The sequence below is a fragment of the Zalophus californianus genome, chromosome 9 (genome assembly GCF_009762305.2).
Source record: "Zalophus californianus isolate mZalCal1 chromosome 9, mZalCal1.pri.v2, whole genome shotgun sequence".
In the NCBI taxonomy this organism is placed as follows: domain Eukaryota; kingdom Metazoa; phylum Chordata; class Mammalia; order Carnivora; family Otariidae; genus Zalophus; species Zalophus californianus.
This window is the reverse complement of record NC_045603.1, coordinates 12,682,310-12,704,688: the sequence shown is the minus strand read 5'-3', so window position 1 is coordinate 12,704,688 and position 22,379 is coordinate 12,682,310. Positions and strand designations below refer to the sequence as shown.

Sequence of the window (22,379 nt, the reverse complement as noted above, 5' to 3'; positions counted from 1 at the left end):
GGTTTGAGAGTAGGACCAACCTGGGTTTCAACACTGCTTCTTTGCTGGTTAGCCGTGTAGCCTTATACCCACCACTCCACCTCTCTGCACACATCTCAGCTGTAAAGCAGCATGGATGACAGCCACCTAATAGGGCCGTGGGGTCGGTTAAATGAGGCAGTGAATGCGCAGGCCCTAGCTCCACGGCCTCTCCTCCTGCCCTCACTGCTTCTGCTGCTTCGGCCCCAAAAGTCCCTCTCCTCACTCTTGACCAGCCACCCTCACCCTTTTCTCTGCCCCCAATGGAGGGAAACATGTCCTCGCAATCAACGACTCTTTTAGCCAACCAACGGTGGTCTGACCACTGTGGGACTCTGGCCTTCTGACCATAACGGTATACAGCAGGCATTTCACTGTGCATTCACCCAACTGGTTCATTTTCCTCCTGGCACAGGGAGAACTCCATTTCCCAGCCCCCTTACATGTAGGCAGGTTCATGTGACTGGGTCTGGCCACAGTATATGAGCAGAAGTTACATTAAGTTACACTTCCACTTCTGACTCATTAAAATTCCTTCCTCTTCCAGGGAAAACTTGGAGGGTGGTAGCATCCCTGTTTGGAAGAAGCCAGATGTCCAACTACATCAGGCTTTGGCATGGGTGAGCAAGGACGCTCCCAAGATTGTACAGTTGGCTCATTACTGCCTCTCGGAGCCCAGGGCCCCCTAGCTCCATCGGATAGCCTGACGCTCCCAAGGGGTACCGCTTCTAAAGCAGGATGTGTGATCTTTACCTGCTCCCTATCTCAGGGCGAGTCCCTCACTCTCCGGACTCATCCTGCACAGGGAGTCGGGGTCAGCCTTCCCCGCCCCCCACCCTCTGTGAGAAGGTCTGGCTTCCAGTGTCCCAACACGCGTTCACCGTCTCTCCTGAGGCATCTGTCACTCTCGTGCCAACTGGGTCCTTGTGCCCAGCCCGGCATCCTGGAGCTCCCCAGTGGAGTACTTAAATCAGACCGTGCCTTGACATCCACTCTGCCTCCTTGATCTGGGCCTCAGTTTCCCCACACAGACCATAAGAACTCAGAAACGTCTCCTGCTCTGATATTTGCAAGCCCAGGGAAGGACGTCTGACAGGGACCGCCCATAGCTGACACCCAACAGACTGCACCCCGGCCCAGCCCCCAGCCTCCATGCGACCCATAAACTCTCCTAACTGAGCAAACATGTTCTATTGGGCCTGGGGACACTTCCTGGCCAGCCTGTTCCCAACCTCCCTCGTCCTGCTCGACCTAGCCAGTACCCCAACATGGCACCTCCCCAGGGCCCCCCCCTGCCAACCCTTCAGCTCCACTCTGCCCCCTGCCCCTTCCCCCCAACACCTGCGTCCCCGGCCTTAAGGAGGGTGGAGACTTTCTTCTCTTATCAGCTGTTTTACTGCCCCCTCCTCCCTGATTACATAGTAATTGGGAGCAGAATTCCCCGTAAGGACAGGTGGATGCCTTGTCAGCTCCCAGCCAACAGTTTATGGGACAGCCTGAAAGGGTCCCCTCGGTGCTATCTTGGGGGACAGGTAAGGGGCATGCCAGCCAGGAAGAAGCAGAAAGGACACCAAAAGGAAGGGAGAGTCACCTTGGGCCAGGAGCCTCTGGAGGGGCTTGCGAAGTGAAGGCAGGGAGACCAGAAGGAAGGCCAAAGACACCGGCACTCAGTCCAGCCCTGTCACGGGCAGCCAGCCTGTGGTGGTCCAGAGACCCCGCCCCCCCCCACCTAAGCCTGCACCTGCTGGACAGCGGAAGCCCAGGTGCTCCAGAAAGCCCATTCTGGAGTCGAGAGGCAGCAGAACTCAAAGTCCAAGAGGGCTTCTGGGAACACCTTTCAAGCTGCGGGTGGCCCGGATTGGAGTTGGCCCCCTGGGGCCCAAGGGTGGCACTCCAGCCTTCCAGAGGCTGGCCAGAGCCGGCAGGCAAGGGCCACAAGCCAGAGAAAAGGCAAAGGTGGCCTTTCCTCTTCCTTCCAGCTCTTTGCCTTAGTCCTCACGGACAGTGACGTCAGGAACCCTGACCTAGCCTGGGGATTCTGAAAGCGACCACCCCGGAGAAGAGCTCTGGCAGTACAACCGAACCCGGCGTGGCAATGGTGACTCGTGTGACCTCAAGCCCGCAAGAGCTCTGGGCCCACGGGCCTGGGTTACAGCTCCTTCCAGCTCTCCCAGTGTGAGCTGCCTCCTCCGTCCTGGGCCGGGGGTTAGAGCAGCCCATGGAAGTCCATGTGGAGACAGAATCGTGCTTGGAGAATTCGACACCAGGCTCCCTGTGCTCCACCTCCATTTGCCCTTTTGATTCCAGAAGTTCCAGGGGAGGAAGTACGCCACCCTCCGCCAGCATCGCCCTGGGCACACACAAAGTCCCCTTCTGCTTCTCCTCAGAGCCGCCCACAGAGTGCCCCAAGGCAAGCCCTGCCCTCTGCAGGGTATGGAGAGGAAAACCCCGGGGCGCTGGGGGGCCCCCAAGAAGCTGGAGCTGTCCTTCTCCATTGAGGAGATCTTAAAGAGGCCCACCGAGAGGAGCCATGAGGTCAGGCAGGAAGAGGCAGGTGGACAGGACACCGGGCCAGCAGCAGCTATAAGCTCTGGACCAGAGAGGCCCCCACAGGCCCAGCCCCAGGGTAAGTGTCTTCTGGTCATTTCTTTTCCATTCCCAGGGCCCCATGAGCCAGCTGGGCTCAGGCAGAGAAAAAGCTGCTCCATTTCAATAGAACACAAGGCCCCCAAATTCAAAGAGAGGTCAGGTGCTGGGCCAGTCCCTTTCTGTCTAGCCAGGACTGGGGTTTTTCAGATGCAGACCCCAAGGTTCCCTCAGCGGCGGATGCGGGACGCAGGCCTGTTCCTGTAAGCGGGCCATAGCTGACAAAGCCGGCGCCCGTTTATTTACACGGCTTTCCCGCCGCAGTCGGTGCTGTTCTAGAGTCTCCTCTTTCGTGTCAGTAGAAAAGCATGATTACCATAACTTGCCAGAGGAGGGAACTCAGCTGTGAAAGAGAAGAGGTGGATGATGTCCCCACGTTACACAGCCTGAGAGCAGGTCCAGGCTCTGACTGCCCCCAAACACCTGCTCAGTCCAACCCGGTCTTCTTCGTAAGCAGGGTCTAGCCTGCACGTCTTCCCGTGGCTGAAGCTTTGCCTGGGATCTGCCCACCCTGATCACCCTCCCAGGCCAGCAGCCCACCCCGGGGCATGTCCCCAAACAGCAATGACAAGGCAGATCTCAGAGCTGTCCTTGAGAACCAGTTTGAGGAAGGGCATCGAGGTGGACACACGCACCTGCTGGGGGGCAAGAACCCTCCGTGTCACTCTCCGGCCTGCCCTGGCCTGCCGCCTGACCTCAGGAAGGCCCCTTTCTCTCTGGCCTTCGCTTCACCCTCAGGGAATTGGTGGAGTGAGGGAAGATGAAGGCAGCCAGGGAAGATGAAGGCACCCTCAGGGAATTGGTGGAGTGAGGGAAGATGAAGGCAGACAAGGGTCTGCTGGAGCCTGGTTCTCGGTGAGACTGGAGTATCTCACTCCCAGATCTCTCCCCTTTCAACCCCTTGAATCCAAAAGAAAGGCTGGAAAGGCAGCTCAAGGGAGCCCACGATGCCCTCTCCTACCATCACCGAGCCCCGCTGCCTCCCCCAGGTTCAGTCTCCCCAAGACAGGCTTGTGCTTAAGTGCAGGCAAGGGGAAAACCCTGGAGGGCCGCCTGTCCCCTGCAGCTGAGTCTATTATAGGAGAGGGTCCCCAGCTTCATTTCTGGAAGCTCGCTAATATCTTTCAGTGAATTGAGTGAGCATTAGAAACAATTCTGGGAGTCTAACTTGAATCTCCCCTGCTGCAGCTACATAAAATCCATGACTGCCCTCTCTGTCCTATCGGGAGAGAAAGAGAGGCGGGGGAGGGAAAGAGGGAGAGAGGGAGAGAGGAGAAAGGAGAGAGGGAGGAGAGGTCCGATCCCCCTACCAGAGCAGCTGCCCTTCCCCTAGCCTGACAAGGGCTGATGGCAAAAAGGGAGCCACTCATTCTACACCTCCCCCTGAAGATGCTGGCCTGCTCCATGTCCGCTATCCTGTTGGACCCAGAACAGACCCCCAAGTAGGGGGTTTGCCGAAATAGCACACATCAGGATGCGTAGTGCCCTGTAGGTCTCGAGGCACTCCCCTGGCTGCTTCCCATGGAAATGCCACGGTGGTGAGCCCCACCTTATAGATGATGGACCCAAGAAGAGCAGTCACCTGCAGAAACCACGTGAGTAGTTAACACTAGAATTGAACCCCAGTGGCCTGCAACTGTCCACTTGAGATCATTCCGGAATGCGGCTTAAATCTACACATCTCCCACTACGCTGGACTCAAGCATTTCCAAAAGGCTAGTGAAGATCCCGCTGGTGGTTTCCAAAATGCGTGTAAGGACTACGCAGACTGAGCTTATTTATGTCAAGAGTTGTGTAATTATTCCTATGCTAACCTTCTATTTCTGACACATGATACCAGTTATCCATTTATGGTCATGACGTGAGGGTTTCCTTTTTAAATGGATTTATTTATTTAGGTAAAACAAAAAGTCTATTTGGGAAAATGCTAAGCAAATAATAATACAAATGGGATGCCAACATGTCAGAAACTACAAAGGTAACTGGCAGATAGTGCCCACGAGCTGGAGTCTGTGAGACGCTGGGCACGGAGGATGGGGAGCTGGACTCCAGAAATCCGGCTTCTGAGCCCCCATCTGGTGCCACTAATTCACAGGAGGATCTCGAGCAAGCCGCTCCCCTCTCTGGACCTCCGTTTCCCCACCTGGAGCATGAAAGAGCAGGCCTAGACTATTCCTAAGGCTCCTCCCAGCTCAAACGTGCCATGACCAATTCCATAACAAACTGAAGGCTGGAAAGCTTCGGTGGTGTCACTCGTGGTCACTTTCTGGCAGAGGCTTCCTCCCTGCAGAGAGGGGTGGAGGCTGTCCGTGCCAGGCAGGAGCAGGGTAGCCCGGAGCGATGGGCAAGAGGGCAAATGGCCTCAGCGGCAGCTGCCGCCCTGCTCCTTCCCAGGGGCCCAACCCCGCCCAGTGCTTGTTGCTATTGCTAATGCCTCGCCACCTCTCTGTCCTGCTTTCCTCCGACACACGGGGCCCCTCCAAGAATGGAAGGCAACAGGACCAGAAATGGTGCAACCAGGGCCCCCCGCCCCAGTAATAAAAACAGAGAAATAACGTTAACACTTAAAGGGCCTCGCAGAGGGGTTCGCAGAAGGTGACTGGCAAGCATGCTCTCTCTGTCCCCAACACCTGGACAGCCGGCAAACCTGCACCACTGCAGGCTTAGTACCCCAGACTCTGACTCTGGGTCTAGGGTGGGGCCCAGGAATCTGCATCCTCGCAAGCTCTCCCAAAGGACCCTGATGTAGATGGTCCAAGGACACTCTTGGAGGAGGCTGAGGCCCAGGGAGGCAAATGGCTTGTTCCGAGCTACACAGCTGAAAGGTGCACGTGCGGGGCCCGCTCGGACACCCAGGCCAGGGCCAGTGCCCTGCCTCCCTCGCTTCTCACGGCAGCGACCCTCATGATCTCAGGCTTGGACCCTCTCACGTCTCAAGCCAATGGAAAAATCCAAGAGGGTCTCCCTACTTGAAAGGATGCTGAGCCCAGCTGTCCACTCACTCCTCAGAGAGGCAGCCCCACCCTGAAGCCCAGGACCCTCCAAAGTCACGGGAGGCCCAATCACAAGGAAGCCAGACCCGGGGAAGAGAGAGGTCATCTGTGCCACTGAGGACCCTTTGCAGGAAAATCGTGATGCCAGGGGCAAAGGGGAGGGGAAGGTGAGGAAGAAGCCACCCCAGTGGGTAACCAGGGCAGGGCTTCTGGCTTGTGGGGGGGGCTCAGCTCTGTTCTCATCCATTGGGTGCTTACTCCGGTGGCGCTGGGGACTAGAGAGGTGAACAAAGCTGACCCAGGGACCATCCCCCTGGAGCAGGGGTGGGGTCAGCAGTTCGAGAGTCCTGGCAACATCCCCTTGGGGCGGTGTTTCTGTGGTGGAGCTGACCAGGGGCAGGGTGGCATCCTTGGATTTTGAGGGAACCCTATTGCCATGGTCAGCAAAGTTTTTCTGCAAAGGGCCACTTGGACTCTGCCTTCACAGCTGAAATGCAACAATGTGTGACTGAGTGGGTGTGTTTGTATTCTAATACAACTTTATTTATAAAGCCAGCAGAGGGCCAATTGGCCTCGGGCTGCAATTTACCAACCCTGAACCCCTTAGTGTGACATCCAAAGTCCTTCACAGACCTGCCCTGCGGCCTCGGCCTCACCCTCCAGGCACACAGAGTAGCCTGACTTCTGATCTTTCCCTCCCTTTAAACACCTCCACGCCTTCGCCCTGCAAAAGCCACTGCTCCTTCTCCCCTTCTCTCTAGCTCCTTTCCCTCTTCTTTCTGCTCCCCTCCCACCCCACCCCTTCCTTTCCTGGTCCCGTTGTAGCAAATCACCACCATACATGGAGTGGCTTAAAACAACAGAAATTGGTTCTCACAGGTCTGGAGGGCAGAAGTCTGAATGAGCCCCTGGTTTTCCTCTTTCTCCTCTCTCCTCCCCATCCTCCCTCCCCAACCACCCCGTCTGGAACCCAAGGCAGCGGCACTGGTCTGCTCCTGGTCCCGGGAATTGGGAATCCAGGCTCAGGCTGTGGCCAGACCCATGGGTGTCTCATTGCCTTGTGATGAGCAGCTCTGCCTCTCAGACAGGTAGATCCTGGGGCTCCCATCAGAGCAGACAGGAGTGGGGCAGAAAGAGGAGAGCTAAGAGCCTGGAGTCCCCCAGGATAAGTGTGGCTCTGGTCTCTCTCTGCCCCGCGCCCTCTCTCAGTCCCTGCCACCAGAACCTCAGCCTAAGGAGACCATGAAGACACTCCTACAGGGCACCTGAAGGCTGATTCTAGAATTGAGAACCTGGCTGAATCTTAAGCCTGTGGGAGTACAAGGAAGAACAAGTCTTGGTCCCAACTTGCAAAAATATCATTGTCTTCCTGGGGGCTCCCCCAAAAAGCAGACCAGGAGGAAAGGATTGGAGGACAAGGGGTTTATGTGGGACATGCAAGGACACAGCATGGAGGTAGTGAAATCACACAAAGAAGGCATGTGTGATTAAGCCAGTGACCGCTGTGGGAAACTGAAGCTTAAATCCTTTGGGAAATGGAGCAACTATACTCCTCGGAATCATCTGGGCTTTTGAGCGCGGAAATATGCATCCTGGCAGTAGGAAGTTGATCTGGAGCACAGAGAGGTCTGAGGGTTACAAGCAGGGCATTGACAACATTACTCTAATGATAGGGCCGTGGAACATCAGAGCCAGGAGAAATCAGAGTGGACAGGACACACAAAGCATCGGCTGTCATTTAAATTTGATTTATCCATTGTATTCCTCATCCAGGCAAGTGATAAAGAGCGACTAAAATCTACTGAGTGGCAGGCACATCTACTGCTGCACAAGGCATTATCCCCAAACTCAGTGGCTTAAAATAACAATACACATTAATTGCCTCACTCACAGTCTGTGGATTGGGAATTTGGGAGTGACTTCACTGAGGAGCTTTGGCTCAGGGTCCCTTATGGGATTGAAGTAAAAGATGTCATGTAGGGCTGCAGCCACCTGAAGGCTGGGCCAGAATAAAGGATCGGCTTCCAAGGTGGGCTGGTGAGTTGGTGGCAGCTCAGTTGGCTGAGGAGGAGACCTCAGTTTCTCCCTACGCGGGGCTCTCCACGTGCCACTAGAGTGTCCTCCCAAAATGGCAGTGGCTTCTCTCAGGGCGAGCTTTCCAAGGGAGAGCGAGCCGAGTGGAAGCTGCGTAGTAAAAGGGTGTCCTTTTTGCGTCATTTCACGACCCAGCCTGAGAAAGTTGCTGGCAGCCTTCCCGTTGCGTTCCATTTGCTCTGTGTGTCACTTGAGTTGGGCCCCGTTACGGTTGAAAAGAACTCCTAGGGAAAAGCATCCAAGAAATTGGCAAACCTGTCTTAAAGCCCCCACAGGTGCTTAGTTGGGAGTGGGACGATGTAGAGGACAAAACACAAGCCTGGCCTCTGCTGTCACATAGCTTCTAGTCTAGCAGGGGCGATGAAGAGCCATCCGATAATCATAAGTGAAAGCAGAGGGACAGCTGTGCTAAGTGCCAGGGAGAAGATGACATGGTTCTGAGGGCCTCTGCCAAGGGATGTTTGGTCTGCCAGCAAAGGCTTCCAGAGGAGGTCATGGCTGAGCTGCAGTCGGAAGGCTGAGTGGGGGGAAATGTGGATCCAGAAGGAGGGAGAGGGAGCCCCCAGGGCAAGGACTTGGTGGCGGAGGAGATGTTCAAGGGAGCAAGATGAGGTCTGAGAGCTAGAAAGGAGTCCAGCTGCCCAGGGCCATCAAGGGCATGGTGGGGGATTCTTATTTCTGCTTTGTACCCCAAAAGGAAGGAAGAGCCATCATAGGGTTTTAGGCTGGAAAAGGTGTAATGATCCATATGAATGAGAACTCTCTCAGGTTCCAACTGACAAAAACCATCTCGGGTTAGCTGAAATAGAAAAGGAAATGTGTTGCCTCGGGGAACATTAAGAAGTAGTTTCTCAGACTGAGCCGCGGGAAGGGCAGGATCGTAAGCAGGCTTCAGCCATGATGGGAACCGGAACCAACACCATCAGGTCTGTCCAGCTGCTTCTCTGTGCATCAGCTCAACTTTGCTCCTTCCAAATGACACCCAATCGCTCGGAGAGTGACATCAGCCTCTGTAACTTTCCTTAAGCTCTCTAAAGTCCCAAGTCCAAAAGTCCCAGAGAAGGGACCCATTGGCCAAGCCTGAGTGAGATGCCCACCTCCAGACCAGTCAGCCAAGGCCAGAGCAGGTGGCTGAGAGAAAGGGGTGTGTTTGGGCAGTCTTCTTCTTGCTAATCCTCTTCTCTCACACTGTTCCATGCTGGGATGATGGTTTCTCATTTCAGGGCCCTTATAACTCTTCATAGGTCACCTTCAGTCTCCAGATCTGGAACTCTCTAAGTGATTTTGTTTGTTTGTCTGTTGCTGTTGTTTAATCAATGGTGTGTTCCCAAAGAGGTTTGCTTCCCCAGACGCTCCTCAGTTGGTAACCCATTTTCACCCAGAAACGGCTCTCCCCACTGTTTACGGGGCCCCGGGGCTTTGCATACCTCTAATCTGAGCACCCTGCATCTCTACACTTGGGTTGGCCACGAAGAGAACAGTTAACTTTCTCCTCCGTCCTTGGCAGGAGGCAACTAAATATGGATCCCCCCCCCCATTGCCTAGGGACTCGTTCTGTGACACTTCCTGTGTCCCAGCATGAAACATGCTCCAGCTCCACAGCCTGTGAGGTCTGACTGTTCCCCTGCATTGCTGCAAGGACAGATTGGAGAGGAATGGGGGCAGGAGGGGAGAACACAGGCACGCGCTCTGAAAGCCCGTGAAATTGGCCCCTTGCCACCCTGACCTGGCCCTCTGTGCCCACCCCCTTCCCCATGTGTGAGTCTCACCAGACTTACACACACCGTCACGAGAATCACGTTGTCATGACACAGATATAGCATGTGAACCTGACCAAGTGCTCCGAGAACCCGGAGGAGGGCATAGTGAACTGTGTTCAAGGCCTTCCAGGAAGACTTCAGAGAGGAGGTGACCTCTGAGATGGAGTCAGGCAGAGAAAGGGAGAAGACACGCAGGGCAGAGGGAAGCACGTGCAGGGGCCCTGAGGGAGAAAAAGGAGTACTCCTTTTGAGAATCAAAGAAATCCAGCATGGCTGGCATCTAAAAATCCCAGAGCAATGGCAGAGGAGAGGAGGGCGGTAAGGAGACTGAAGGTCAAGTGTGCCAAGCCAGGAACTTTGGCCTTCATTTACGCACAGCAGCATCTTTAAAACCTATGTTCGGGGGAAAGGCGGGCTTCCAGAGATGTAGGGCCAGAGCTGCCGTGGACGAAGGGTTGCTGAGCAAGCTGCACTCCGGGGTCCCCCACATGCATCAACAAGGAGCTCTTCCACTACCTGTTTTGTGGGGCTCCCCTTTAAATAAAGGGTACACCCGCTGTTAAAAAAAGAAAAAAGATACACAAACCACAAGTGCAGGGGAGTGAGTGTATGTGTGTGTGCGTGCACATTGGCTGGGATCCATACATAGAAACGTGCAAGTGAGGCCATGCCTGTGGAAAATAACAATCCTGACTCTGCCAAGAGACCACTCACTGGTCCTCCCTTGGGGGTCGGCAAATCCTCTGCTTCTCGGTGGTCTTCTGGACAATTGTTGCCCTAAGTGGTTTCTTTCTTTTCATCTCTTCCCACCCTGGCTGTATTCTCTTTGCCGTTGTTTATTCACGTGAATAATCCTTGTATATTATAGACAAATAGGAAAGACAGATAAACAAAAAGAAGGTAAAAAAATGTAGCTGTAACTCTACCATCTCATCATCTAGTATTAACCACCATTAACATTTTAATAGAAAAATATGTAAACACAAGGAGGAAAACTAAGAGAGATTTTTGTTTTTACAAATGCAGAGGCTGAGGGTGCAAGCCAAAAACGTTCTTTACTTAAATTTATTAAAAAAAAAAAAAACTGTTGTGTTTCTACAGAGATTCACAACAGACCTTGGAGAGAAGGAAGCATTTGATCGATCTGAGCTTTGATGGATGAGTAGGAGTTCACCAGACAATGAAAGAAGATAGGTATTCCAGGCAGAGGGAACAGCGAGACCAAGCACCTAGAGAATAAAAGGGCATGGCCAATTTGTAGAATCTAGAAATGATCAGGTGGGACTAAAAGAACAACAGAAATGGGAACTGGGGAGAAAGCAGATGATTCTGGAAAGGGAGGACTTGAAGAGCCTTGAATGCCATGCCAAGGAGTTTGCCTTGTACTCTGTGGGCACCAGGGAACCGTAAGAAGTCCACCATGACCAGGCTAGTGAGAAAGGCCCACGCCCAGGTCTGCCCTGGCAGGCTCCTATCCTGTACCCCACCCATCATGTCCAAGCAGTGTCCCCAGCCTGCAGGAAGGCTCAAAAGGGTGCCATGGATCCCCTCCGTGCTTAATCCACTGCCTTAGAAAGACAAGAACAAGGCCCATTTCCAGGGACTTCCTCTAGTAGCAAAGCCCCCCGGGGCCTTTAGCTGAGCAGCCAGGGCCAATTAGCAGACCAAGGAGAAGGAGCAATCAGGGGAGGGAGCCGAGCACAGAGGAACATCGGTTTATAATTAGGTGGCCTAATCACCTGTGTAAATTGTGTATTTCTTATGATCGATGTGCTAAACAGCTCAGGTTTAATTAAGTTCCGCTGACTCGTTGTCTTTGAAGACCCACTGAAGTGTGATTCACAGCCCACGCAATTAATAACAGGGAGAGGAGCAACTTGAAAGGGGTGGCAGTCCTTGCCACCTTCCTCTGCCCTTCTCCCCACCCACCTCCTGCCCTTCCCTCGTGCCCTTGGCCCACTGCAGTGGGTGGGCTGCACTGTGGCCACAGGCTCCTTGGCTTCTCTGCCAAGAACCTGGTTAGGAGATGCTGGGCCTGGACAGGGGCTCAAGGATTTTCTCATTCCCAATCCAGTGCTGCTTCCAGAGCTGGGAAAAGGGGACCCAGCACCCCCATCATCCTCCCCTCTGGGGCGCCCAGGACATCCCAGCCCTTCCTGATGATCAGGAACCTTATCCAGTGCATGGGGGCACTCCCACATTGAGCTCCTATTTCCAGCTTCTTGTTGACTGAGTTTCCTTCTGGTTCACTGCTGAGTGAGTACCCAGAGCTCCTGGGCCCGTCTCCTCTTCTGGACATCCTCCTCCTCCCCAGGCACCAATGGAGAGGTGGGCCTGGGCCAGTCCACCCTTCTTCTTATTTACCCTAAACTTCCCATTTCCCCAACGCCATCAGAGTCGGCTCAATAGTTGATGGATTCACTCTCTCCCAGAAATATGTGGAAATTATAGGAAATTGCAACAACACAGGGGGAAGCTTAAAGTTAGACCCAGAGTATGACTTTTTCATGAACCCAGTGGGAAAAACCTCTAAAGTAGCACTATTCACTAGAACTTTCTCTGAGGCTGGAAATGTTCTGTACCTATGCTGGCCAATATGGTAGCCACTAGCCACATGTGAGTATTGTGCTATGGCTAGTATGACTAAGAAACTAAACTTTTATTTTAGTTTATTTAAACAGCCACAAGGAGATGGTAGCTACAGTATTGAACACTGCAGATCTAAGGAGCTAAACTTTTAACAAAGTCTTGCCTCTGATCCAAACCTTGTTTCCCTGAAGCCAGGTCCAAGTCTATCTGACTCTCCCCAAACTGCTCTTCTGGTCCGGTCTCATGAGTCAAGTTTCAGGGAGTTCCACTCACTGGGAGTGATCTCAGCTCCAGGACCCCTCCATCCCTACCACTCCTTTTTATAGTCCTCCAATTTGAGGCCATTAAGTCTAGAATAACATCCCAAAAAGGGCTGGGGGACAATCAGTATTGACTATCTGCACCCTCAAGAACCCACAGTCAGTCTCGGGGGAGAAGCTTTGGCATTCTGAGTCCTGCAGGCTGGTAGCTTTGGGGCTCAGCCTCCAACTCTCTACCAGTGTGGATTTGGGACGTGTCTGTTTATTCCCTGGAGAAGTCACTACAGCCATTGGACACATACACATGCACACACACACACACATTCATCACCATCATCATCACCATCACCACCGTCATCATCATCACTGTCATCATCATCATCATCATCACTATTATCCTCATCATCACCATCATCACCATCATCATCATCACCATCATCATCACCATCACCACCATCAACATCATCATCACTGTCATCATCATCACCATCACTACCGTCATCATCATCACCATCACCACCATCATCATCATCATCACCATCATCATCATCACCATCATCATCACCATCACCACCATCAACATCATCATCACTGTCATCATCATCACCATCACTACCGTCATCATCATCACCATCATCATTTCATCATCATCACCACTATCATCATCTGTCAAAGACGAACATCTATCCTGAGAATGTGTAGTTCAGAACTAATATGAAAACATATTTTTCTAACTGACCAGTAATTTGCAGGCAGCCCACTCTCCACAAAGTCAGAGATCACTTATTATGCAGAAAAGAAGTATATCCTTTCCTTCTTCACCCCACCTCCAAATTATGCCCTCCGGTCCTGCCAGAAATAGGGAAAAGCCACATGTATCTTAACAATTGCTCCTTTAGTTACACAAATGGAAGCATTGAAAAAATTATTCTATTAAGGAGTCTATTCTTAGTCATGAACGCTTGTTTGCCTAAGTTTCCTTCTGGAGAGAATGGAGGAGGTGCCTTCTTTTTGTCATCATCTACATTCTGTTTCTAATCCTCTGTTCTCTGTGGTGGTTGCTTTCTCAAGTTCTGGTCTGCACCCTACATTCTCTGTCTGGGGTCCCCCACTCCATAGCTCTGTACTCCCAGAAGAATCCTAACTCCATACTGTTTTGGACACTGCAATTTGCCCAGCCAATCTGGAATCTTCTATCCTGTGAATTTTTTTTGCAATGTCCTATAGAGCTGCACAGTATTACTATCACCTAAAATACTGGCCTTGTGAGTGAATGAATGAATGCAATACTGTCAGCACGGCTCATTCCTTTCTGTACTCCCGCAGACAGGCCCCCGGTGCCTACGAGATGTTGGGCACAGAGGACATATTCAGTAAGACTCGGCAATGGGTTAACATTGCCATCTCTTTCTGCATCAATTCTGATTGGCTTCAGTTCTACCCTAAACACACTGCTAGCTCTAAACATAGAATAAATACCTCTTCTTAAAATTTTTAAAAAGAAGGTACACTAGGGGAGGGAAAGGGGATAGGGAAGGAGAGAGATCAGGTCCGATCAGGTGGTTCACAGTCCAAGAGCTTGCTCTAGCGGATGATAATGTCTGAGACTTCACAGTCTGTGACCACCAAGAATCTCCCAAAAGTCAGTGAAATGAGTCAAAGTCTTTTGAGGGAAGAGAAAGATTAACAACAAGCTTGAGGGGTAGTAGGGAAGAGTGAGACCAAAGGCAGACTATGAAATGCCATTTCTGTCACTGAGGCAGCTGGGCCTGGTTCATCCCAGAGATGAGGAGTAGCTTCAGCAGAAATCTCTCCTCTCTGGCCCTCACCCTCCACCAAGCAAACTGGTTCCCCGGGCAGGCCCAAGGCAAGGTGTTTTAAGCCGTTCAGCCTCCACCTGAAGAGAAAGAGAATTACAGGATGTCAGGGTGTATTTGGCTTGCTCCCCTCCCCCATTCCACAGATGGGGAGACTGAGGCCCAGGAGGTAAATGAAATGTGGCCCAAGTTGTAAAGTTCAGGAACAGAGCTCAGGTCTCCTGACGTCCAGTTCAGTGGGTTTCCTTCTAGCAAATGATAGCAGGATGGATAACAAGCATGCACACAATGCACACACACACCACACACATGCACACACATACACACACACAAGACACATATGCACGCACACACACCCCACACACAACACCTACACAACACACACATGCGCACACATGTACGTATACACACGCCACATGTGCACGCATGCACACACACACACTCTTTGGTTGTTAAACCAACACAACTGAAATCTACTCTTCACCCAGTGTCAGCTCCAATTCATAGCCCGCAGTGGTTTTACCTCTTATTTGGAAGGAATAAGACAGGCAGCTAGGTGGGAGAAAAGAGACCTCAGCAGGATTTCAGATCCCCACCCTCTTTTCTTGTCATCCCATCTGACCCGTAACATCTGACATTGGTCCTCAAAAGTGAAAGGGATTTGGGGAGGGGGTTTGTACCTTTCCTACAATTCCTAAAATTACATCACATGGACTTTGTTCCAAGTAAAACTAGAATTGCAGCCCTGTCCTCAGAAGTGCATGGTCAGGAAAACAAACCCACCACCATCTGATTCCATCCGTCCTCCACCGTCTGTGACCCTTGTCCCTATCAGGAGGTACAGGGGAGGCTGCAAGTGGACCATCTTCCTTACTCTTCTTGCTTCCCTGGCCCTTCTCCAGAGCAGCTGTCCCAAAGCCTTCTTCATCCTTCCTGCCTTAACCCCTCCACCTCTCTCACTCTCTGCTGGAGACCTGACTTCCGACTCACCTGCCCTGAAACTCACACGATACCCTCACCTGTGTAGTGAGTGTCTATGACCCGTCTGTCCCGTAGCTGCCCCATCCAGAGCCCTCTCACTCCCTTGGTCTTCAGACGTGGTCCAGGCTACTCTCTGAAACATCTCCCCAGCTTCCCCCTCCCCTTCTAGCACCTTCTCAAGACTTGAATTCTTCTCCTACTTATTGCTGCCACTTCTCCCCAACCATTCATGCCTCCATCCACTTTAATTCAACGTATATTGTCTGAATCTTTACGAAGTATCAGATGCCACTTTGGGTGTGTTTGGGGAAATGCAAACATAGGTCCTCTTTCCTTGGCTTCTGCCATCATAATTTTACCCAAGTAGTCTTTCTGTGGTCCTCAATGTCCTCCTAAATGCCAAATTCAGGACCACATGCCTCAAATTCATCTCAGAACAAGACAAGCTAAATATACATATGTGCATGCATGCAGGCCAAGGTCAAGGTACAGCACCACTCCTGGCATATAATAGCTGTTCAATAAACACACTGATATTTTCTGACTTTTCTTCCTCTTCACCCTCTCTTGTTTTTAATTCTATTCTCACTCCTTTCTAAAGTTCTGTTCCCCAAGTGTTTGCTTGGGTACTGCTAGTGTCTGAGCTTCCTCTGGCTCAGGTCAGGTTCCCCAGAGAACAGAGTGACATAGAGATTTGCTGGAGAACATTTACTGGGGGCTTTTCATGATGTTATCATGTCCTTTCTGTTTTACTCCCAGGACCATACACTCTCTCTCCAGCTAGCAACTGCCATTCTTCCTCCACGTGCCCAGCACACCTTTGTGGACTTGTCTGCAGCTGTTGCCTCTCCTTTGCCCCCCTTCCACTGCCCACCGAGCCCTCATTGCCTGTTCCATGGAACCGCTATGACCATTCTCTGTCCCTGTTAGAACTAATCTATCCCCAGCGTGGACACAGCTGAGCCTCTTTCTTGAGACAGTTTCTTCACTGGGTGTCCTCCTTTTCCTCCTATCTTGGGGGGAACCAAAGAGTGCGTGTGTGTGCATGCGTGCATATGTGGCGTGTGTATACGTACATGTGTGTGCATGTGTGCGTTGTGTAGGTGTTGGGGGGGGGGGTTGTTGTGTGTGCGTGCATGGTGTCCCTCGCTGGTTTCTCTTGGTTCCCTCGTGGGCTGCTGAGCCTCTACTCAGCGGAGGGGCCCAGCTTATCCCTAGACCCCACACTCTTCACATGCATTTCGTGCCTGAGTGATCTCAGCCATGCCCAGACTACCAAAGCCATACCCTTCCCAAATTTGAACCACAGTCCTGAGACCCACTTTGAGCTCCAAACATATATTCATCCGCCTATTCGAGAGTTGTTTTGAATACCCAATAGGCATCTCAAAGTTCACACGTCCCAGTAGAAGAGCTGATGCCCCATCATACACACACATGCGCAGACCTGGCTTCACAGGCACAGGTGGGACCAGTGTAGTTGCCACAGTACTGCATTCAGATGGAAGCCTGGCACTTGGGGTTAATGCTTATGGTCATCTTAAAATTCTTAATAATTTTACGTGTGAATCTGTGCTTTGTAAGTGAAGTTCAGTGGGACCAGGAAGCAAGCACCAGGGCCCTGAAGCCTTGACTCAAAGCTCAATGCCCGTCTTACCACCTCCTTGCTTCCCTGGGATGGGCTCTAGGCCACTTGTTTCCCCATCCCTACCCAGTGACCACCGCCTCCTCCATCCCGTGTGATTCCAGGGATGGGAGGGGTGTCAGGATATGGATGGGAGGAAGGTCAAAGGTATATGCAACCCTGGTGCCAAGTCAACAGGTGGGCCCTCGGTCCCTGTGAGGGTCCACACTTACCCTATTAGTATCCTTGTGTCCAAGGGAGCATGAACTTACACAGCAAATTTAAAAACCTAAGCAAACAACAAGAACAACAACAAAAACACACTGACAGTTCAAGAGAGAGAATGCAAAAGAAAATAAATAGCTTTTTTCCTGCTTTTTTGGACAAAAGCACCACATTTTCATTTTACATTAGGCCCCAGAGCTGATGTAGCCAGCCCTGAGTGGACACGAGGCTGGAGAGTCAGACTGGAAACAGGTTGTAAGGGACTGACTACTGTAGAGTTCAGTCTTTACTTTGTAGGCTAAGGCTGGCAAGATTTTCCTGTAAAGGGCCAGATGGTAATTATTCTAGGCTTTGCAGACCATATGGTATCTGTTGCAACTATTCAAAGCTGCTTGCAAAAGCAGCCATAGACAATACATAAACCAATGGGAGGGCTGTTCCAATAAAACTTTATTTACAAAAACAAACAGTGGGCCAGATTTGACCCTCAGGCTATAGTTTGCCATGCCCTGCTGTAGACAAGGGTGAGTCATTGAAGGCATCTGAGCAGCAAAAAGGACAGTCACAAGGGTTTCTAGAAAGTTACCTTGACCCCCACTGTTCAGGATGGATCAGAGGGGCCAACCTGGGGCAGGGTTTCTATTGCAAAATATTGCAAAACTCCAAGCTGAGGAGCCAGTAGCAAGACTCTGTAGTGGGCAGCAGGGGTTGAAAGAGTGAAACCAAGTAACACAAAAGCCTCACCAGAGCGCCAACAGCAAGATCACTAACCCAACTTGAACCCTCTTCCATCCAGAGGAAAGAAAAAGCAAGCGGAGGGTCCGAACCACCTTCACCAGCGAGCAGCTGCATGAGCTAGAGAAGATCTTCCACTTCACCCACTACCCAGACGTCCACATCCGCAACAAGCTGGCAGCCAGGATCAACCTCCCAGAAGCTCGGGTGCAGGTACAGCTGTCCCCGTCCTCAGCCCCCAACCTCAATGCTTTGGGGGCCATGGATGAGACCCTGTGGATCATGAACCCTCCAGGGCTGCCCCATCTGAAATTTCCCATTGCCTTTATCCCTTGAATACAGTCACATTTGCCAAATATTATTTCCAGGAAATGAGGTCACCAACTACAAGATGGTTTCTCTCTTTAAGAGGTGGAAATGGAAGATGAGCCATGAGAGACGATGGACTCTGAAAAACAAACTGAGGGTTCTAGAGGGGAGGGGGGTGGGAGGATGGGTTAGCCTGGTGATGGGTATTAAGGAGGGCACGTTCTGCGTGGAGCACTGGGTGTTATACGCAAACAATGAATCATGGAACAGTACATCAAAAACTAATGATGTAATGTATGGTGATTAACATAACATAATAAAAAAATTAAAAAAAAAAAAGAGGTGGAAATGGAGCCAGGTGGCATCAGTGATGGCCATTGATATCTGCTTCCTGCCTTCCCTCTCGACCTGGCTGTAGTTCCAGAGGATGGCCCACCATGCAGCCCCATTCACAATATAGATCTTGACAATCTAGACCAGTGGTCATCAAAGACCAGTGGCCTTTTTCTGTAAAAGGCCAGATGGTAATTATGCTGGGCTTTGTGAGGCCATGCGGTCACTGTCTAAAACGTTATTGATGAGCTCTACAATTTGAATTTGGTATAATTTACATGTGTCACAAATAGTCTTCTCCTTTCTATCTTTCTTCCCAACTGTTTAAAAATGCAAAAGCCATGCTTAGCTCATGGGCCATACAAAAACTGGGAGGAAGGCCAGATTTATCCTGCAGGCCTTAGTTTGCCAAGCCCTGATCCAGACTCCATGGGTGTCACTTTGAAGACAGCACAGAGGTGTGGAAAGGGCCATCCGGGGTCGGAGATCTACCTAATCCAGAATCTGTCATTTCTTCCCCTTGGGGTGTCTGTGGCTTCTTCTGTGGTTAGAGATACAGTAGCCCCTTGTCAATCACCAAGGGCATGTCCTGCCTCTTTGCACACTCCCAGTTTTGCAAGTACCACTCTAGCAAATCCAAATCCAATCGTGGCACTGTTGATTGGCTCTAAAACACTTCTCTACGTCACTCTCTTTTTCTTTTTCCATCAAATTTGATGGACTCATTCCAAATTCAAAAATCTGAGCCAGGGCCCAGGTCAACATTTTACTCTGGATTTTTAACCCAACCTACTTTTCTTCTGGCTAAGGACCACCGCTGTTTTAGCCTTCTCACTTTCCCTTCCCATTTAGAATCAGTCAGGAGCTACGTGGATAGCACCTGCATCCGCTGTAAAGCTGCCTCGGCAGAATGGCCAAGAACAAACACCCATGTGTCAGGGACAGCCAGGGCACTGGTGAAGACAGGGAGCTGCCAATATTCAACCTATAGCTGCCCAGGGGCCCACAGGGGGTTGCGAGCTGGTGGCCTGCCAGCAGGAAACAGCCCACAGATGAGTTTTATTTGATCCGCACCGTGTTTTTCAATATCAAAGCGTTCACATAAAAATTGAGATTTCCGCCTTAGATATTGGATGGGCCTGTGATGCCAGGCTCGCATATCTATAGGATGCTTGCTGGCTGAAGCTGAGATGCTGCGCCCTCACGCTCTGTTCCCCACGGACCCCACTGCTCCTACTTATATGGCATCCAGCTGCTGCACTCGGGCATGAGCCCCTGGCGCCCCAGGCACTGAAGGTTCTGATCCCCGGTCCCCTCTCAGAGGGCAGACCTCCAGAGCCAAGGTAATCCTGATGCCACGGAGCTTTCTAAACTGTAAAGTGCCAGGCCCTGGGAAAGCATCAGGATCACACTTTTTGGGGAAGGTACTGGATAGAGAGAAGCCCTGCAGCTGATCTCCATCCTCTCTCTCGCCCACCCCAGATCTGGTTCCAGAACCAGCGCGCCAAGTGGCGAAAGCAGAAGACCGGCAGCCCGGGGGCTCCGCAGCAGTTAAGCGAGGCCCACTTGGCCCTGGCCACGAACCCGGACATGGCCGTGAGTGGCTGAGGCACCAAGGGAGAGTTGGGGGGGGGGCCCTCTCTGCAAACATCCCACCCAGAACAAGAAGCAAGGAACCCTGGGGGCTCTGCATACAGTAAAGAGTACAAGGGAGACTCTTCCAGAAAGAGCATGACCAAGAGTGCACTGGATGTCTGTGGGACCTGGGACAAGACGCTGCCCCTCTTTGTCCCCACATCCTCATTCCCTGCGTGACAATCACTGTGCCTCTCCTTCCTCCAGAGACAGGCTTGTATTATTGGGCAGGACTTCACAGTCTAAGGACCAGGCAGGCAGGGAGTAAGGGCAGGTGCCCAGAGGTTGAGCAGGTAGGCGCTGGAGTCAGACTCCCCAGGTTGGAATCCCAGCTCTGCACTTAGCAGCAGTGTGGCCCAGAAGAGTCACTCGGCCCCTCTGAGGAAAGTAGTAGTTCGATGAGGGTGAAATCGCTGAGACATGAAAAGGTTTGGCATGAGCATGGGCCGTCCGTGGGGTCCATGCCTACCGGATGGTGCGCCAGCCATACACAGCACAGACGCTCCTGGGGTCAGAGGTTCGCGCATGCCCGCAGTGACACTGTGAGGTAGGATGTCTTTATTTATCCACATTTTGCTAATGCAGAAACTGGGCACTGAGAAGCAAAGTGACTTTTTCACATCAAGCAAGTCCTATAAATGCCAGGATGAGGACCAGGTTTACCCCAGGGCACACGTTTCTCCCCAACGTGGTCCCCTACCCACCCTGAGCTGTCCAAGTCCTGGGGGAAAGGTTGGGAAGCCGCGGGACAGCCCCAGGTGAAGCCTAGGACTCACTTCTCTCTCCTGATTTCCCCCTTGTGACAGGGCCCCAGGCTGCAGCCCTCTGCTTTGCCCCAGCTGGCTCTCCCCACCGGGTGCTATCCACCAGCTCCCAGCCAGCCGGCCTCTGCCTGGTGCGCCGGCCAGGTCACCCTCCTGCCATACCACCTGTGGGAGACACAGCCTCTCGTAGGCCCTCTCATCCAGCCGACCTGCATCCCTGCTCTGTGCTGCCTCCCACCTGCAAACCCCAAATGGGGCAGGCCCTGTGCCACCTCAACATAGGGATCGAATCACCTCTTGGCAATGGCGCCGCTCCCCTCTCCAGGTGAAGACAAGTGGCAGGAGGGTGCCCAGGCTTCTGGAGGAATCCATCTCACCATCCAAAGATGACCCTGAGCACACCCGCAGGGAAGTTTGCATTGGACTCAGCAGCAAAGTGAGGAATACAGGAGCTCTCTTCGCTCCTCCCAAGGTTGCCCTCCTGGCTCAGAAGACAGAGGCTGTGTGAGATCCCCAGATGAGCTCTGGACCAAAGACGGCATCGTCTGGCACTCCTGCTTCCTCTAACTCACTGGGTGACCTCCAGATGGTCAGTCACCCCCTCTGGACGTCATCTCTAACACAGACAGTTGGACAAGGTGACTTCCGAGGGCCCTTCTGGCTCTTTCTTGGTGAGGTGAACCATGATGAGAACAGAGGCAGAGAGGAGGCCAAGGAGGGGTTGCCTCTACATTCATGCATGACACATTCATTGAGCACCTACTGAGTACTCTATAAATGGAACTGGATCTGGATACAAACAACCAAGGCTCCACCCCCAGAAGCTCAGTCCACTTTGGCCCAAGGGGTCATGCTGAGCTTCCCCTGCAAGCAGAATGTGCGCTCCATGACCTTGCTGTTGGCCCAGTGACCTTGCCATTGGTCCATGCCTAACAAATTCTGTATGGCTTTGATGTGAATATACAAACTGGGAGAGAAATATAGGGAAAGTTTTTTTTAATTTAAGACAGAATGTAGTGACTTTGGTTATCCTGCTGGACTGGGGAGGGATGCTACATTTCCGGTCTGAATAAAGAATATGACAGGAAGCTCTCTTCAGAGTTTATTTCCCAGGACTAGTGCGAGGGACCAGCTGGAAGGCCAGCCTCCCTCTGTTGTGAAGAGCCTAAGGACTCTGCCGTTTCCTTGCAGTGAGTCCTTGGGCAAATCACAGGTCTGGTCTGAGTCTCAGTTTCCATATCTGTAAAACAGAGGTAGTAAGTCCCACCTGCCGGCCTCGAAGAGCAACCGGGAGGCTCTGAAGGGGAGAGGAACTGCACACCAAGTGTGAGGTCCAAGCCCATTGTGGAGCGATGGCATTGTCCCCAGATCCCACTAGGAAAAGGGTTGTTTGGGTCCAGGCCCTGGAATATGCCACCCCTACTCCCAGGGAGGCCACCCTCGACCTTCCCTTCGGCCTGAGCTCTGCCGAGAGGTACCCTGCTGCGGAGGACAGGGCCTGCTTCTCCTAACTAGGCAGGCTGGACTGACCTCTGTGCACAAATCAGAAGTTTGGGTAATCTGTCCCCAAATTCCAGAACCTCTGCAATCCGGCCC

General features: G+C 52.1%; 1 protein-coding gene across 1 annotated transcript; it reads left to right on the top strand.

The window, feature by feature from the left end:
* Positions 1 to 1,490: 1,490 nt before the first annotated feature.
* ISX (intestine specific homeobox) lies at positions 1,491 to 21,865 on the top strand. The gene is made up of 4 exons (XM_027594358.2): positions 1,491 to 2,644; positions 17,804 to 17,955; positions 19,867 to 19,980; positions 20,826 to 21,865. The coding sequence occupies exons 1-4, from the start codon at positions 2,452 to 2,454 to the stop codon at positions 21,063 to 21,065; spliced, it is 699 nt and encodes a 232-aa protein (XP_027450159.1). The 5' UTR covers positions 1,491 to 2,451; the 3' UTR covers positions 21,066 to 21,865.
* Positions 21,866 to 22,379: the final 514 nt, after the last annotated feature.